The sequence below is a fragment of the Natator depressus genome, chromosome 2 (genome assembly GCF_965152275.1).
Source record: "Natator depressus isolate rNatDep1 chromosome 2, rNatDep2.hap1, whole genome shotgun sequence".
NCBI classification, from domain to species: Eukaryota; Metazoa; Chordata; order Testudines; family Cheloniidae; genus Natator; species Natator depressus.
Genome location: NC_134235.1, coordinates 205,640,573 through 205,659,336, shown reverse-complemented (window position 1 = coordinate 205,659,336; position 18,764 = coordinate 205,640,573). Strand labels below are relative to the sequence as shown.

The 18,764-nt window shown below is 40.0% G+C and overlaps 1 protein-coding gene across 1 annotated transcript in view; it reads left to right on the top strand.

The window, feature by feature from the left end:
- Window positions 1–18,764, top strand: part of DNAH11 (dynein axonemal heavy chain 11) — a 276,304-nt gene that overhangs the window by 64,877 nt on the left and 192,663 nt on the right. The window contains 11 exon segments of the mRNA XM_074945797.1: window positions 847–963; window positions 1,053–1,139; window positions 1,857–2,015; window positions 3,535–3,622; window positions 5,756–5,910; window positions 8,826–8,948; window positions 9,251–9,373; window positions 9,797–10,021; window positions 11,439–11,530; window positions 14,086–14,212; window positions 17,198–17,347. Coding sequence (XP_074801898.1) covers window positions 847–963; window positions 1,053–1,139; window positions 1,857–2,015; window positions 3,535–3,622; window positions 5,756–5,910; window positions 8,826–8,948; window positions 9,251–9,373; window positions 9,797–10,021; window positions 11,439–11,530; window positions 14,086–14,212; window positions 17,198–17,347 — 1,446 coding nt within the window.

Below are 18,764 nucleotides of genomic sequence, written 5' to 3'. Positions count from 1 at the left end.
TTGTAAGTGGCCATTATCTAAATAACTGATGAAGATATTGAACAGAACTGGACCCGGAACTGATCCCCGTAGGACCCCACTTGATCTGCCCTTCCAGCTTGACTGTGAACCACTGATAATTACTCTCTGGGAATGGTCTTTCCAACCAGTTCTCCACCCACCTTATAGTAGCTCCATCTAGGTTGTATTTCCCTAATTTGTTTATGAGAACATCATCTGAGATAGCATCAAAAGCCTTACTAAAGTCCAAGATATACCACATCTACTGCTTCTTGTTATCTACTTGTTGCATCATATTTCAAATTAGATTAATTTTTCAGGGCAGGGATTTCACATGTGTGGTTGTGTAAGTCTAGCACAATGGGCCTTAATCCTGACTGCACTATTACAATATAATAGCCCCTGAATGGCCTCTGAATCTCTGATATGTCGAGGCAATGAGAGTTGAGTGCTCCAGTCACTGCGTAAGAGGTGCCCAGTACCTCGTATCTTAGGTTTTATATGATTTATATTGACATCTACATGGAATAGCTTAGTGAAGTGCATTTTAGTTATTCTGTATTTTCAGAAAAGTTTGACTTATTGTGCTGCGGCTACTAAAATCAATCCTACCAAGCCACTGCAAGGAAAAAACCCTGCCACATCTAACTTACTGTTAAAATGTCCTACACAATTTCTTTGTCCAAAAAGCCAAGTTGTGAAATAATAATGAAAGTTAATTGTTCCGTGAATATTCGAGAGATTTGAGGTGATATCAACAGTATGTATAGATGGTTTCTAAGTGATCTATTCTGCTGTGTGAAATCTTAAAGGTCTCAGATGAGATAATTTTACCTTGTTCAACAGGAGTTGCCTGAAAAATGGAATACCACCAAAAAAATTGCTGCATCCAGAAAGCATGAAGTTGCTCCCCTTCAGACTTCTGAGGTCACGCTAATCAGAAAAAAATGTGCTTCGTTTGATGTAAGCTGAACTCTGAATTCAGTTTTCTAACCTGTTTCCAATGAGAATAAGATCATTGACAATTTATTGCCTGTATTTCTTTTCATCAGGGGAAGCAGATAGAATTCAGAGAAAGATTTAGGGTGGAAGCTCCCTTTTGCTTTGATGCAAAAAATCCATATGTACGTCTAGATAAGGTAATGGGAAAATAACAGAAATGCACATTTTCTTAGAAATCTTTCAGTATAAAATTAAAGTTTCAGTTTATGCATTAAAATAATTGCACATTTTGTATTTGACATGGAACTGATAGAGCTTGAGATTTACCTGCTGTATTTCTATCTGTAGCTCTTAAAACCACATTAAAACACATTGCATTTGTTTTTTATTTTTACTGTGTACTTGCATATTCCTTTAAAAAGTATTAGTGGGATGCACTTTTGAATGCATTTTACACTGTCTTCTTTTTGAAGAAACATGCAAGCATGCTGCACTATATAGTACAAAATGCATACAAATGGTGCATCATAGTGATACTTTTATATATAAAAAAACCCTGAAATGGTACTAATTTTTACTCAGTTCACAGAACAACTTTATACTGATAATGAGAAAAGTGATTTGCCCGGAGAGGCAAAATTGTGTATTTATTACAAGAAATCAAAAGCAACAGTGGTACATTAAGTGAAATTCTACATTGTAGTCCCTACATTTTTGTGTATATACGTATGGAATATAACTGCGTATACTACCCAGTAGTCCTCTGAAATATGAAAGACTGAAAGTGAAACATGTAACATCTCTACAATATTTGCTGCAGGCTTTTGTTTTCAGATATACTGATTTGACTGTCATTCTGAACTTACCTAGACCTATTTTATAATTTATATTCATGAGTCTTCTTTTCCTCCAAGGAAAATCGAGAGCTTGAGGCATTGGAAGAAGAAATTTTACAAATGCAGAAATATGCAAATCTTTTTGAAGTGGCTGTTCCAGATTACAAACAAATAAAACAGTGTCGCAAAGAAATACGGTTGCTCAAGGAAGTGTGGGATACAAATATTTATGTTACAGTAAGAGGTTTTATTTGTTTTTTAAAGGCACATTATAGCTCTGGAAACTATTCTGAATGCACTATCTTAAGGGTTTCTTGAAGCATTCATAGTTTTATTCTAAAGGAAGTTTTTAAAAGCTAAGCTGTAAATGTGGGAACTTTCTGTTTTCAATTTTTAAAAATTATTGATAAAAAGATGGTATATAGGAGTATGAAGATCAAAATATTGCTCTTCTCAATTTTAACTACTTTCAAAATGCTTGCATTATAAAAACAAAACAAAAAAAACCCCACAACCCAAAACTTTAAGCTGACGGGAAGATTGTAAATACATATCAGTTACCTAAGGAATAAAAAGAAACATTGTTACAGACGTTTTTGGTTCTACTTTTGTTTTTTTAAAAAAGACGGACCAAAAATCCAGAAAGCAAGAAAATTCAGCGTTAGGGTAAAGGAATTGCAGAGTTAAAACAAATATGCATTGCAAAGTATGGAAAGAAAGAGTTTAAGATACCGAAACAACAGCCTTAGCTCTGTCTTCAGATCTCTACCACCCTGTGCACCTTTCACACTAGCAGTGAAATTCTGGTACCATTGAACTCAATAACAAAATTTCCATGGATTTCATTGGTGCTGGGATTTCACCCTATGAGTCCGTGACAAAAAGTGGTGGTATCAGTTACTGTAGTTAACATACTAAACACTGATAGTCTAGCAGGGAACCCTGGAGGCTGGGTACATCTAGAACCCTGTTTCCTTTTGGTACTGTATTTCACCTGAGGCTGCAGAAATTTTAAACCATGTCCAGAATGAGTTATGCAGTAAAAGATATGTAGTCTAACCACAAAGGTATACATTTTGTTTGCCATCTCAATGGATAGTAAAACAGGGAGAAGGCAGAGTTATGTTGTATTAAACACATTGCATATTGTATTTTGTGTGGTATCCATGCTGTATATTAAAGCAGCATTAAGTCTGACAGGCTGTGTTGTGAAGTTTAAAGAGAAAAGCACTTACATTCAGTTGACACCTTCATGTTACATCAGCCTTGTAAAATTCTACTCACTCCAAGAAAGCGGATATTTTTTCCTAAAACAAACGGTCAGGATTTTGCTGTTTTTTCTTTCCCCATTAACATGGTAAAGGAGAGGTGTGGGTTTGTTTGTTTTTGGCAGGTCTGATAAGTGTTCATGGCAGTTTCATGTGTGTATATCCTATCATATCTAGAAATGTAGATACAGTACTATGTATAGTATAATAAATGAATATACACACATGGCTCTACTGGCATTATCAGAGACTAAAACTTGAAATGGCTTTAATACCTGTTTCATGTTTTAGCCTGGAAGACAATGGGTTATTTGGTACAGTCTGGGCTGGCAGTGGTGGTGCAGGCTTGAAAAGTAGAGATACTGTTTCAAGAACTTGGGCTATCACTGGATGATAGAACCACCCATCCTATCCATTTATCTACTATATAGCAGAAGCTTGTTTTCACCGACTACTGTTGACACTTTTATCTGTACTTACTGTTTCAGAGCAACATTGATGATTGGAATAAAACCCAGTGGAGACAGATTAATGTGGAACAGATGGATGCAGAGCTCAGAAGGTTTGCCAAGGCAGGTTCCATTGCTGTCTATTGCAACAATTTATCTGTCTCCCTGCCACCCCTTTTTCACTTTCCCCACCCACTATCTGATGTTTCAGTTTATTTGTTGCTTGTGTCCAAACTGAACATTCTGGAACTTTTTTTTTTTTTTCTTTAAACCTTTTTATCCTTCTGGCTTAGGTTCCTCATGCTGTGAGTGTATATGGTAAAATCTCACTGTTACTTTTCTGAATTGAGGCAGTCGGAAAATATAAAGAAGGTGGGGCTCTATGTGGGGGCTTCTGCAGTTAAAAGCCATTAGTCCAGAGATCAGTGGAATTTGCAGGTGTTTGTGTTCTGTATTTGGACAGATTTTGCTAGTCCAGGAGCACTGAAAGTCTGTTGGAGACTTTCACTTGTAGAGGGAAGAATACCTTTTGAAAACATGGAACTTCTTCCCTTAAAATATTAATGATGATTTCCTGATGGGAGTTCTACAAAGGAGAAGGCAATAGTTTTATAGAACATGGGGAGATTGGATCAGAAACAGGAACTGAGATACCAGGAGAATTGGCAGGACCCTCTCTTATATCAGTGGTTCATGGGAAAAAGTGAAAGAGAGGTCTCTGTGGACATGAATCTCCCCCGCCCCCCCCCCCCGACTGGTTTTACACCAAATTAACTGGACTTCAGTGGAGGTACTCCTTACTTATACTGGTGTAAGTGACAGAAGAATCAGGCCCATTGTGAATCTCTCTTAATTTTAAACCATGGTTTTAAATAAATAATGTCCCTCTAATCCGGACAACTGCTACACACTACATGTATGTCACATTCATCACATCTCTGCAAGTACCAAAGATTTCCCCCTAGTTGGAAGTAGTTTCTTACATGCAATAAACTAACTTATAAAAATATTAGACCAAGTTCATAAGAGCCATAATAAAGAAGAGGGTTCTGGTTTAATCAGAATCTTTTTATAATCACTGTGTAAATATATTCATTTATTTATTTTCAGTTTATTTAAAACTGGTTCATCCAGAGCTCTAGGTTAATCTACAAACTTTTTCAATAGAACAGTACAAGTAACAACATGACCAATGACCCAAATAAAACCATCCCTAATCTTGTCATAGTTAAGACTCCCATATTTATGTACAGAAGATACTCTTGGGGGAATTCTGTGCCACTGCATATGCACATAAAAATATGTGCAGCTCATTAATTAACTTTTTTTGCGCAGAAAAAATTTTGCTAAAAGTTGCTGCAGTTCTGCCTTTTGCCCACCAGAGGGAGCTGTGGCAATAGACCAGAGCAGCAGCTCCTGGCCAGCTAGGGAAAAGAAAGAGTCTGCCTTCTTCACAGTGCCTGTCTGGCCAGTTCATGAGACAGGGGCTATGGGGAAACGTGGGGCTGCTGGGGGGAGGGATCACACATGAGCTCATAAGGGCTAATGGGGGAGGACAGCCTGGGGATGAATGGGAGTGGAGGCACGGGGATCGGGGGAGTGGGACAGGGAGTGCAGGGACACAGTCATTGACTGAATGGGAGAGGCTAGGGGTCAGCCAGGGTCTGCATGGGAGAAGTTCCCTAACAATCCCTCCCCGCTCCCCCAAAAAACCCTGTTCCATACTTTTCCCACCCATACCCAACAACCCTCCAAGTTCACACCCAGGCTTCTTCCCAGCAATTACTTTCCTCTCCCTCAGTTCCTCCATTACCCCTGACTCCCCCAAGCCTTTGCACTGCTTCTGAGGGGTGCGGGAAATACGGTTCTGTATTGTAGTTTAAATGAACTATTACTCAGAGTTCTGTATTAATATGCCTAGTAAGGAATCTATATGTCAAAAGCATTTCCTCAATCTTTTTTGTTGTCTGTATTGTTACAAATGTACTTGCTGACAGGTATTTTGAAATAAATGACCAAAAATATTTGAAACTGGTGTGATTATATTGTGTTGTTCTGACAAATAAAATATGCAGAATTTGCAAATGTTATGCGCAGAATTTAAACCTTTTGTTGCAGAATTTTTGGCACAATTCCCCCCAGGAGTAAGAAGAGACGTTTTGGAAAGAATTTTTTTTAAACACTATCAGCAAGATGAATGGTGACTTTATGATAGTAGCATGTAACCATGACCATTATTTTTATCCTGTTTCTTAGGAAGTGTGGTCATTGGACAAGGAAATTCACTCCTGGGATGTATACATAGGTCTGGAGTTAACAGTGAAGAACCTAATGACATCACTGAGGGCAGTATCAGAATTGCAGAATCCTGCAATAAGAGAGAGACATTGGCACCAACTCATGAATGCAACAGGTGTAAGTATCCAGCAACAAATAATGCTTTCTCATGCCATCAGTAGAGTGGTACTTGGTGGCATCCAGTGTGTAATTAAGCTAGTGGTGCCAAAATGAAGGAATGAAAGGAGATGATTGGTTTCCAGGATCAGACCATATCCTGCTGGCGCAGAAAGGAGGGTTTTGGATTCCTAGATCCCTTCTGTGTTGAGAGGTGACTTTACAGTTTGTACAAGAACAAAAGGAATAATCCAATCTTCTGAAGTCAAACCTGGCTTGCTTAGTAAAAGGGTTGCCAACTAGATTTGAAGGGAGGGTTTGATTACGGGAAGGGATGATCTCTTTTCTGTGTGTACCGTGCCCAGTAAATGGAACCCAATCCTGACTGAGGCTGTTATAAATATTTACAAATAAGCAGCAGCTGAGTGCTGCATTCAAGAAGCCCCAGAACACAAACATGGGAGGTGCCGTAACATGCCTTTCCAGCTCTCGGAATAAGTATGGGACCAGTGTCCCACAGCATTCTGGCAGGATTAAAATACTGCAAATAATTATTGTTAAAAACAAGCTAATAGTAATGTGGATGAAATGTTTTAAGGTTGTGATGGAGCCACTGATGAAATGAAGAATGCCAGAGAGAGAGAAGGATGCAAATGAGGTTTATTTATTTAGAAGACACACACAACCTTTTCATAGCAAAGGCTGAAAGAACGGGAGGGTGGATTGTGGGGCTGATGCTGGATAAGACACAGAGGGAAGCTGGTGTAGGAAAAGGGTGGTTCATTTTACATAAATGTTTGGGAATAGAGCTGGTTGAAAAAGGAATTTCACAAAAAAAAGTAGAATTCAAATGGACCAACTTTTTGGGTTGGGGATTGTAATTTGTCATGAATTTTTATAGAATTTTCAGCTATTTTTGAAAAGGAAAAAATAGAAAACTGAAAAACAAAACATTTCAACTTCAATAAAAGGCCATTTTTGGAGGAAAATTTTTAAATGTAGTAATTTTTCAATTAGCTCTAATTCTGAGTATGCATGACATGACTTCTGAATTAGAAACATAGACGATGAGGGCAAAGTATGTTTTGGTTGAGGTGACAGATTTGGCTAAATCAAGACAACTGGAATATTAAATAAAGAGGGTTTCGAGTTCATGAAAGAAATGTACTTACCAAAAGAGGAGGAGAAGTGACAATATGGGGAAGGGAAAATATAATTTACAGAGTATTTGATGCATCCACACAGGGAAGTTCCAATGCAGCACATTGGTGCTCACTGCTATTCATGCTTCTGAACTGTGGGGCGGTGTAGACATAGCTTTTGTCTCCAATCCTGAAAAGATTTACTCATGTGCTGGCATCTATGCACTATAAGTACTACCATTGACTTGAGGACTGGCGCTCAGTTTCCTGCCAGTTCACTCAAACAGTATCTATGCACTGAGTTCAATGGTGAAAATAGTCACCAGAGGACTATAGCTGTGGCTAGTGTGAGGATATTGACTCCTGAGGACACTTAAATCGGATTCTATAAAACCTCAACATAGGGGCTGTTTCTTTATATTTCTTGATATAGTACTACGTTGAGAATTGCACCACGTTTTAAACACTATAAAAGCCTTGCTTAAATCTTAGACTTTACAGATCTCTAATTTTCCTAACATCTATATAAGGAGAAGTTTTTGAGATTACCTTACATTAAAAGCCTGCTTCAGCCATACTCCACTAGGGAATATGTGTCCATGTTGGGCAGGTATTTCCAAATGAGAGAATCTTATTTCCAGTACAGTTGATGGAGCAATACAAAAGCACAGTGGGTATCTATGGCATTCCAGGGTGCAATCCAGACTCATGAGTGGCTGTGTCACCCCTGCCCTGCGAACTTTGGTGTCTCTCAAGGCTTTGCTACAGTAGCTCCCACCTGGGCTTCTCACAGACAGCCTTCCAGCATGCAGGTAACACCTGAGTCTGTGCATAGCTGCAGCCTGGCAGCCACACATCCGTCACACTCTGGTTTCCACTAGTCTTGGTTACCACTTGTAGGGTGACCTCAACACAATCCCATGATTTCTCCCCAAAACATGTGTTCTGCGCTGTCGACCCCTCTCCTGGGCAGTCCAGTATATTAAGTCCCTTGCTCCTCTAAGGGAATCAATATACAACAGTTTGCTACCCTAAATGGAGTTACTCATACAGCTCACAATGCTGGGTTAGTTTTGATTAAAGAATAAAACAAGTTAATTTAGCTACAAGGAGATAGATTTTAAGGGAGTACAAGTATAAGGAATTAGTCAGAAATGGTTACAAGAGAAAGGAAGCTTCCTAGTAAACTTAACAAACTAGACTTGGCTCAAGTTGAAATCTCTTACCACGTTTCCAGTACCATTGCTGACCAAATTCTCAGGCCAGGATCTGCTCACACAGGCTTGCTTCTTTTGTTGTCTTAGGTGCAAGAGTGAGAGATGGATAGGGAGAGAGAACTTGGGGTGTCTTTGCCCATCACTCTTACAGTTCTGTCTCCTTTTGATGATGCATTTTCCTGAAGGTTACCCCTAGATTACGTTCATTCCCACTGTGAGGATGGAGACAAGGGGTCTGGTGGTGAAAAAGGTTCCAGGCTGTTGTTTGCTAAGATGCAGATTTCTTTGCTCCGGCCACCCTTTCTTGCTAAAGAATGGCCACTTGAAGGTGATGGCCCAACAGCTTTGATGACATCTGGCTGGATGCGTCAGCTTGTTCTTTGTCTTTGAGAAACATGTTTACCTGCTCCCCAGTCTTGTCTGGTAAACACACTTCAATCATGGTTTCAGCTTCTGTCCATAATTTTACATATAATGTTGCTACACACATTTCACCATGATATTGACCAGCAAGGTATTAGTTTTAAATGATACCTCACAAGGCATATTTTGTACAAAGATTTTGTTTATTTTACAGGTCAGATTGTCAATAACTGAAGGCACAACCTTAGCAGACTTGCTGGGACTACAGCTGCATAAGGTGGAAGATGAAGTGCGAAGCATTGTTGACAAAGCAGTGAAAGAGCTGAGCACTGAGAAGGTGGGTTAATCCCATTTCTCTTTCTGTTATCCTTTGGCATGACAATGCTTCATATTAATTTACTCATGAACATGGACAAAACTTAGCCATAAATTTCTTTATGGCTGACACACATAGTTTCATGTGACCTAGTTGGAAAGGGATATGTGATGAATGGCAGTAGATGAAAGAGTGTTTAATTGCTTTGCATATGATGTATTTTACAAATACTGCTTTTGAAATAGAACAGTTTTGTTTTGCAACCTGAGGCATCAAACTTAAGTACTGTATATAAAAGTGTTACCGCTACCGTTTTTAACCAGATTCTTACAGAGATCAGCCAAACATGGGCTAACATGGAGTTCTGCTATGAAGAGCATCACAGAACCAGAACTCCATTATTAAAATCTGATGAACAGCTTTTTGAAACTTTAGAGAACAACCAGGTAAGACTTTGGTGTATTAATATTACCAGTACATGTATTCTCATTATTCCTGATGCATTTTTAATAGTTTAAACTCACAACTTTTTCTAGAATGTTTATTTACAGTGAATCCTGTTTGCCCCAGATGTTAGTCTATAAAATTATATGTATGCTGTTTAACTATATATATCTTAAGGAAAATTTCTGTCTCTGTGTAGGAGTTAGCAAAATTACAGCTCCTTGGTCTTATATTTTCGTAGATTCTTTGAAATCATTTAATAATATGTTGTCCGTTTGCAAGGCTAGAAAATGTCTTGTGCTCTGATATACAATAATAATAAGTTGCAAGAGCATTTGTAAAAGTTTTTTCTTAGCTATGGCTCCTGTGCTTGATAAGTTATTTTGATTACCACTTTTTTGCTGCTCTCCTTCTGTTTTTTCTAGGTTCAGTTGCAAACAATTCTGCAAAGTAAGTATGTAGAATATTTCATTGAACAAGTCACAAGCTGGCAAAGGACATTGAATGTGGCAGACTCAGTCATTGTCATTTGGATGGAAGTTCAACGCACATGGTCTCATCAAGAAAGCATCTTCCTTGGCTCTGAAGATATCAGAACCCAGCTGCCTGAAGACGCTAAAAGATTTGATGAAGTTGATGCAGACTTCAAAGTTAGTAGGACATAATTTATCGTAATACAGTAAAATGGTTCCTCTTGTCTTTTTATTTTAGGAAAAGTAGAGTGTCCATTATCTTAAATACACATCATAAAATATTATTGGTATTTTAATTATGATGTGTGGATAATTAGACTTCATTAATAATGAATAAGAAGAAAACCAAATATAACAGTGCAAAAAACCTTTATGCTAAGGAGCAGCACACCAGGATCAGCACAGGGGAGAAGAATCCTGATTCAGGCTATATCTATACTACAACTTCTATGCCAAAATAGCCCTTTTGTGTATTTGAATCATATAGAAGGAGGAGATCTATCCCGCATAGGAACGCTACCTCCCTGAACGACAGTAGCTAGGCTGACAGGAGCCTTCTTCAGTCGGGATAGCTGGAGCCGCACTTGGGGTTTTGTCAGAATAAGCTCCATTGATGGGAGGTGGGGGGTAATCTTTTGCACACCCCTGACCAACATAGCTATGTTGGTATAAATTTTGAGTGCAGGCCAGGGCTCAGATAGACTTCCACGCTGCTTTAGGGGGTAGTGATCTGCTACTGGTCCTTATCAGATAATACCCACATGTTTAAGCATGGAAGAAGAAATTAATGCTCCACCCAACCTCTGCCCCTCTCTGCCCCATCCCATCCACTGGTTTGGGTGACAGAATAAAGCACGTATACAGCACCTGTTTGTCCCTATAAATCTGGATCTAAGGTGTGAGGAGTTTTCTCCCCCTTATGGTTATATAGGCAGGGACATAATCCAGTCCATAGTATAGGATGATCGCAAATATTTCCAGTAGCTCAGTGCTGGACAAATTGTAACAAGAAAAGACGTTTAGAATTAGTTTTTTTATCTAATGGATGCATCTTGTTTTAACTGAGATCTGAATCTTTTGGGCTTGATTCTCTGTAGCTCTGGATCTTGTGTAGTCATTTATGCCAGTGCAAAGGAGTTGTAAAACACTGCCATTCTGATTTTGTAGTATTTTATGCTCACTTCTCAGCCTTTTTGTGTAGGTGTGAATGACCACATAAAATCCAAGGCAGTGGAGAATCAGGTCATTTATATTTCAGTCCAAGCAAAGAAACATGATGGGAGTTAACACTTTTCTGCTACCGTTTGTCACTCTTTTTGTTAGAAGGGATCAGGTGAAAGTGATCATGAAAGTGCAGCAGAAGTTTCTTTCCACAGGCACAATTGACTTGTAGTGTATTTCTACATTTATTTAATGCTTTTACCTTCAATTTAAAAAGCTATAAAACTAAATAAATAGTTCTAAAAATGGAACCAGAAATAAACTAATTAGTACCATTCTCTCCAACTCTTGCGGACCTTTATTAACTCATTTTAGCAAATGGTATGAAAAGGAATTTCTTGGTTTGAATTAACACCTCTTCACTTTCACACAGGAATTAATGATTGAGACAGCAAATACAAAAAATGTGCTAGAAGCAGCAACCAAACCAAATCTATATGCAAAACTTGAAAGTCTGCAACACAGGTAAAATTGAAGCTATAATTTTGAATATGTTCAAATGTGTAGGTCAGGAACAATCAGTAAAGGAGTGCTGGGAGGCTGCCCTCTGTGTTTGCTCTTTTGTGCAGGTTGACAACAACATACTGTCTTCAAAGACTTAGGGCTTAAGTCAATATAACTTACATCCGTATGGGATGTGAAAAAGCCACCCCCATGAGCGATGCAAGTTACAGGGACCTAAGCGCTCTTCAAACTAGTGCTTTGTCAGTAGGAGACGCTCTTCTGCCGACAGAGTTTCCACCTTTCATGGAGATGAAGTAATTATGCTGACGGGAGAGTGCTCTCCTGGTTGCTTAGAGCATCTTCACCAGAAGCACTACAGTGGCGCAGCTGTATCATTGCAGCTGTGCTGATGTAGCACTTCTAGTATAGACTGGCCCTTACTTTAGATCCCAATCATTTCCTTATGCTATCTGGCTGATATTTTATCTATAGTTTCTTCCCATCGTCAGGTGACACTCTGACACTTTAAAAAGAGAGCTTACCATTTGAGGCACTTTTTAAATATTGATGGTTTAGATCGTATAAACTTACCAATTTTTTTGTCAGTTTGTTTTTTAAATAGTTTAATTTAGGTCAAATTTCATATCCCCCACCCATCTCTTCCTGGTTGGATCTGAGGGACTGGGAGATTTCTTTTCTTTTCTCTCTGTCTGTCTGTCTGTCTGTTAATGCTTAGGGCTGGAGATAGTGGACAGTATCCACCATAGAGCCTCCTGGAGTATGTCACTAGGTATGTCTTTAATCTTGCTCCTCCATTAAAGGTTCCAACCCAGGGGGAGCAGTGAAAGCTTGCTTTGATTATAGGGATGCATTTTGGGAGGCCAAAATGATTAGCTGCTGGTCTGGTGGTACTGTTGTGGCTAGCACTGATAACAAGCCAGTGGAAGAGGTGGGCTGCTTTTTCTGCATAGCCTAAACCAGGGGTTCTCAACCTTTTTCTTTGAGTCCTCCCCCTCCCCCAACAAGCAATAAAAACTCCACATCATTCACAACAACTGTTTTTCTGCATATAAAAGCCAGGGCCGGCATTAAGGGGTAGGAAGCAGGGCAGTTGCTCGGGTCCCACATCACTGGGGCACCGCAAAGCTAAGTTGCTCAGGCTTCAGCTTCAGCCTTGCGTGGTGGAGCTCATGGTCCTGGGCTGCAGTCCCTTGCAGCGGGGCTTTGGCTTTCTGCCCTGGGCCCTAGATCAGTGGTTCTCAAACTGGGGCCGCTGCTTGTTCAGGGAAAGCCCCTGGCAGCCCAGGTCGGTTTGTTTACCTGCCACGTCCACAGGTTCGGCCGATCGCGGCTCCCACTGGCCGTGGTTTGCTGTTCCAGGCCAGTGTGGGCTGCAGGAAGGGCGGCCAGCACATCCCTCAGCCTGCGCCGCTTCCCGCAGCCCCCATTGGCCTGGAGTGGCAAACCATGGCCAGTGGGAGCTGCGATCGGCCAAACCTGCGGACACGGCAGGTAAACAAACCGGCCCGGCCTGCTAGGGGCTTTCCCTGAACAAGCGGTGGCCCTAATTTGAGAACCACTGCTCTTGAAGGTCTAATGCCCTCCATGCTTGGCAGGCCCCCTGAAACCGGCTCATGGTCCCCTAGGGGGCCCTGGACTCCTGGTTGAGTACCACTGGCCTAAGCAAGGGTTGTTTTTTTTTTTTTTTTCAAAGCAGCCTGAGACTTGAGCAGCTGTCCAGAGCCTCGCTGCCCCTGTCAGTGGCAACATATGCCACTCCTCACGTTATAAGAAAAGAGAAACTTGTATTACATCTTCAGAGTAGCAGCCACTTCCCTTTCCCCAGATTTAATTGCTGGTTGAGGTTAACAGACCACCTCCACCCAAAATTTCCACCTCCCTGATCAACAATAGGGTGTCTGTCCCCACCCTGTACTCCTTCAAGTTGGACCCTTTAGGGGAATAAGTTGGAGGGAGACATCCACTTACCCAAAACAGTGTGCCCCCATGGACTTTGCTGATACCTGTCTCCATGCAGCTTGGCTCTTTGGGACTTCCAGGATCACCTGAAAGAGGAGCATGTCCTGGTTCAGTCAGGCAGCATAATGTCTGAGAATTTCCATGGAGGGAAATCTGTAAAGCTGCCACCTGATCATCAGTTGCTACCTTTATACAGCACTACAGATTTGGCTTTCATTCCTTGGTCGAGGTATCCTTCAGTAGAAGGGTGCTCCCTGAACCGTTTCACCATACTTACCCTAAAAAAATAAGAGGAAATCTTATTATTCCCTGCTTATCTCTGTCTCTCTACTAATTGCTCCTGAACCAATATAGAAAACTTATCTAGTTTCCTTTCTACAAATGACCTCTTTCCCACCCCATTCCTCCCTGAGAAGTCTTCGGAGTGTTTCTATAATGGCTTCTTCAGGGTCTTTGGTGGTTTATACCACCAAATATATCCACTTTTAAATACCCACAACTTAATTCTTATTTTGCAACTTCTTAAAAGGAAATTTCCCTTTTTGTCATACAATTCTGAAACGTAAATGTCAGTAACATTTTCTTTTTATTTTCAGGCTTTCTCTTTGTGAAAAAGCTCTTGCTGAGTATTTAGAAACCAAACGCTTAGCTTTTCCTCGGTTCTATTTTGTTTCTTCAGCTGATTTACTCGACATCCTCTCAAAAGGAACACAGCCAAGACAGGTAATATTGCTTGCACATTTTTGCAATTTCATTATGTCCAAAGAAAGACCTTCTCAGTATTAATTGTGAGGTGATAATATATGGCTGCTTGCTCCTTTAAAGTATGATTTCACTGTAAACAAAACATAAATATTTGTAAATAATACAGTCACTGCTTGTTTCTTTGTTTTTTGTGGGGAAAAATTGTAAGTGCTTAAACAGGGTGTCACGTTTTCTGGTATGGCTTACAACAGAGAGTGCCAATCTTAGGTCAGACTGTCAAAAAACAGGGCAGGCACTCCAAATTGGTGGAATTTCACTAACCCAGTAACAAATGTGTGCTCTGGATTACTATATTAGTCTCACCAAGGAGCCACAGACAGTCCCCTTAGGATCTCCAGCCTCTCTTTACTACCCAGACAAACTGGACTTTGTGATGAAGAGTTATTAAAACCAAAAATCACCTTGCATTAAGTTACTCCCAACCACAAAGGGTTGGTCACTTACCCCAGGTCAATGGATACTCTGGATCTCACATCTAAGATAATGCTGACAGCCAATTTCTCTAGTAAACTAACTAAAGGTTTATTAGCTAAGAAAAAGAAATGAGTTATTGAGAGGTTAAAGCAGGTAAAATACATTAACAAGTGAGTCAAAGTTTGTAAGTACTAAATCTCTGCTATTATTTTGGAATCTGCTAGTTTTTCATAAGTCTCTCAGGGTTACCTACAGAATAGCTCTAGGGATCTCTGTCCAATCACTCAGTATTCCACCATGTCAGAATCCATCAGTCCAGAGATACAGGATCACTTGTTTCAGAGTAGCAGCTGTGTTAGTCTGTATCCGCAACAAAAAGAAAAGGAGTACTTGTGGCACCTTAGAGACTAACAAATGTATTTGAGCATAAGCTTTCGTGAGCTACATCCGATGAAGTGAGCTGTAGCTCACGAAAGCTTATGCTCAAATACATTTGTTAGTCTCTAAGGTGCCACAAGTACTCCTTTTTCTTTTTGAGAATCACTTGTATAGCTGCCTTCCCCAGAAAGCGATCTGGCTAGTGTCTCCATCACAGCATGGGTTTTTCCTTTCTGTTGACTAAACACAGACTATGTCTGTGGATTTCCCAATGTCGAACACAATGGCCCATGCTTTGAAATTAGCATGCTTCTTCATTTACAGTTCCAAGGCACCAATTCTTTTTATTTATATATCAGTGATTGGGTTGCACATCAGTGTATTTATTTACAGCAGTCCAAACAATCTTTCATTAGTTTTCATGAAGTTTTACACATTAAGTAAATTCTCATCCTAATACTAATGCACCTTTGATCTAGGTTTCAGAGGGGTTGCCGTGTTAGTCTGTATCAACAATGAGGAGTCCTTGTGGCACCTTAGAGACTAACAAATTTATTTGGGCATAAGCTTTCATGGGCTAAAACCAACATAAATTTGTTAGTCTCTAAGGTGCCACAAACTTCTCGTTTTTTTTTTTTGTTTTTTTTTTTGATCTAGGATTACCTAATTACAGGATATACTTTACATGTAGTTACATTAATGTGATAACAGACAACAGAATACAGATAGGCAAAAACAATACAATCAAATCTCCTTTTGATTTATTCTAACAAATGAATTGGCTTGAACACACAATGACCTTTTAGGATTTCTTTGATATTTACATACACCATATTGCTCTAGCCTGAGCTGGCTATCTGCTAGACAGCATCATGCAGGGAGAAATGAAACAATCTTCAAGGGAGGAAGTGTTTCAAGTGCTGTGCCTTCTCTTACAGGAAATATTACAGATGACGTGCACAATATCTCATAGAAAGTCAAAGATGGAAAAGACCTATGAGATCATCAAGTCCATCCTGCCTGTGGCTCAGCATTTGTTAGAGATCAAATCTCAGGCATGCCACTTGTAACAATGACAAGTAGCGCTGAAAGATCTATGGTGTTTGTTATATTGTCACTGATTGAGCTTCTGACTATTGTACTTGGAATGTTTTTGTAACCATGACTCTGTTTGCTCCCCTCAAACAGTAATCTGCCAGGTTGTGTGACAGCTAAAGGCTCATTTATATTGAGGCATCTGCACTTGAATATTATTCAGAAGCTTTACATCACCTTATCTACAAGCCAGATGACATCCCAGTAGTGACCATTCCTGCTGCAGCCATTAATTCTCAGGGTATCAGAATTATTTCTGTGCCTTAGGTGCAGCATTTTTAGAAGGGATATGATGCCTAAAGCAAGGAATAATACTTTAGCAAAGAATAAAGGACTCATGAGACTCAAATAATGATCTTTTAAAAAATACAATCATAAATTCTCATAGCTTCCTTACATAACTAAATCTTAGGGACCTGTATCATCCTTAAAACTGCACACTCCAGTAGAGAGACCACTGCCACTGAATTGCCCGCTCATGGTAGGATTGTGGCATACGGGCAGGGCAATGAGGAAGTTTTTGCACTACTACGTCTCACGCCACATTTATTTTGTGGACAGTGAACTTCAGTCTCCCTAGCTGTCAGGCTGGCACTTTTCTCCCATGAGAACGGAATGTCTCTTAAGCAAAGCATTCAAATATAGGCCTAGGATCCTGATCTTGCATTCAGGTCTTTGTGGGCAGAGCTCTGCACCTGTGTGGCATCCTACTGAAGTTAGCTCCCAGCGTAACTTAGAGTAACCACAGGGCTTCCACAATGTTATGGAGAACTTGGTCTTTATTTCTTGGTTATCTTTAAGACCTAAGACCAAAATGCTGGTCCAGTGCTGCTGTCCTGTTTAACTCCTGCTAAGATCAATGCAAGTTCTGTGTGTTGAAGGCCTGTAGAATCAGGCTTGTATGCAATTGGGGTGGGTGGGGGGGGAAGAGCGAGAGAATGCTTATTTACTTACTTGTCTTAATCCACATAAAGATAAATGTGAATTAAAAATAGAAATTCTGAACAAATGTCTGGTGGTTGATTTTCTTAAACCTGTTATATTGTCTGGGAACAGGTGACCCGTCATCTTACCAAACTTTTTGACAACATTGCTGATCTTCAATTTCAAGATAATAAAGAGAAATCTACACATATTGCACTGGGGATGTACAGCAAAGAAAAGGAATATGTTCCATTCCATGCAGAATGTGAATGCGTTGGTCAGGTACATTGTGTTGTTTAAACTTCCTTTGAGGGCATTTTTTTTTCTCTTTGGAGTTGGAGGAGAGGCTAAGTGAATATTCTCTTCTGCTAAACTTACTGGATATTTGGGGGGAAGTACACTGGGTGATGATGGGCACCATATAAAAACATAGGAAACCCCATGTAGAAAAAGGAACACTGCTCTCTGCCTGCAGAGTAGCAGGGCTGGCCCATCTGTGTTCAATTAATTACTTCCCCCAATTTACAAGAGGAAAAAGGAGATTCAGGGAGAGGGCTGCCAATGGGAGGAGGTCAGAGGAGAAATCAGCTGTATATTGTGTTTTTTTGAGACTGTGCTTAGATGGACGGGTTCTTGTGGTGTTTTCTTAACATTAAAATGCACCTCACAGGTGTTGAGATTCTATTCAGAAGGTGACGGTCACGTGATCAGTCTCACACAGATTAACCTGCCACACTTTTTTTCCTGAAGATTAAAAGATATAGACGGGGGGGGGGGGGGAGGACGCAGTAGCAGCATTTTACGCTCTCTCATCAGCAATGATCATGGACTCATAAATTATGATGGTGAAAAGATGTCCTGGGTTTGGACTCCAACTGGTAGCATGGAGCAAGATTTTCCCCTACATGGTTGCTTTTCAAGGGTTTTTTCCTAATTTCTTCTTAAACACTTCTAGTGACAGCGTCTATAATACTTCTCTAGGCAGAGCATTCAGTTGCTCTCTTGAATACTGACTGCACCGGTTCACAAAGCAGTACTAAACACAATCCTGATAGCATGGAAAACTCCCTTTTAATTAGTGAGCTGTAAAGCAAGAGAGTGGCAACCACAGAATGTTCTGTGGATTCACTTTCTGATGTGAAGAGCCTTCCAAACATTGATGGTTGTGGGTTTTTTGTTTAATTTCTGTGTTCCATTCCGTTTAATATACGATTAAGGTCATAGGATTGATGAGGGAAGGATTATGGAAAGGAATGAACCAAATCACAAAAGATTGTATGTATAAGTTTCCCATGGAAGGTTCTGAAAGCCATGTATCTGCATTGTTCAAAATTAGATTGGATGGTGCATCTTTTCACCTTTACCCTCGGGTATCTATAAAACCTATTTTGCAGGGACAAAAATATAACTCCTCTAGCATCTTTTTTAAAATTACACCAGTACAGAACTTTAATTATTGATGGCATAGCCTCTTCACCAACATAAGCTTAGGATGGGTGCTGTACAGTTTTTCCCACTGGAGACATGGGCCTCCACAAACACATTTGATATTTATGGACCGTCTGAGTGTTGGTATTCAGACAGATTGTGTTTGGATGGCTTTAGCTCTTTTAACAAATGGTACCTTCACTGGAATCTAAGGGCCAAGCAACCATGAGATCATTTGTGCAAGAAATGTATCATATAAAGCTGTCTCTTG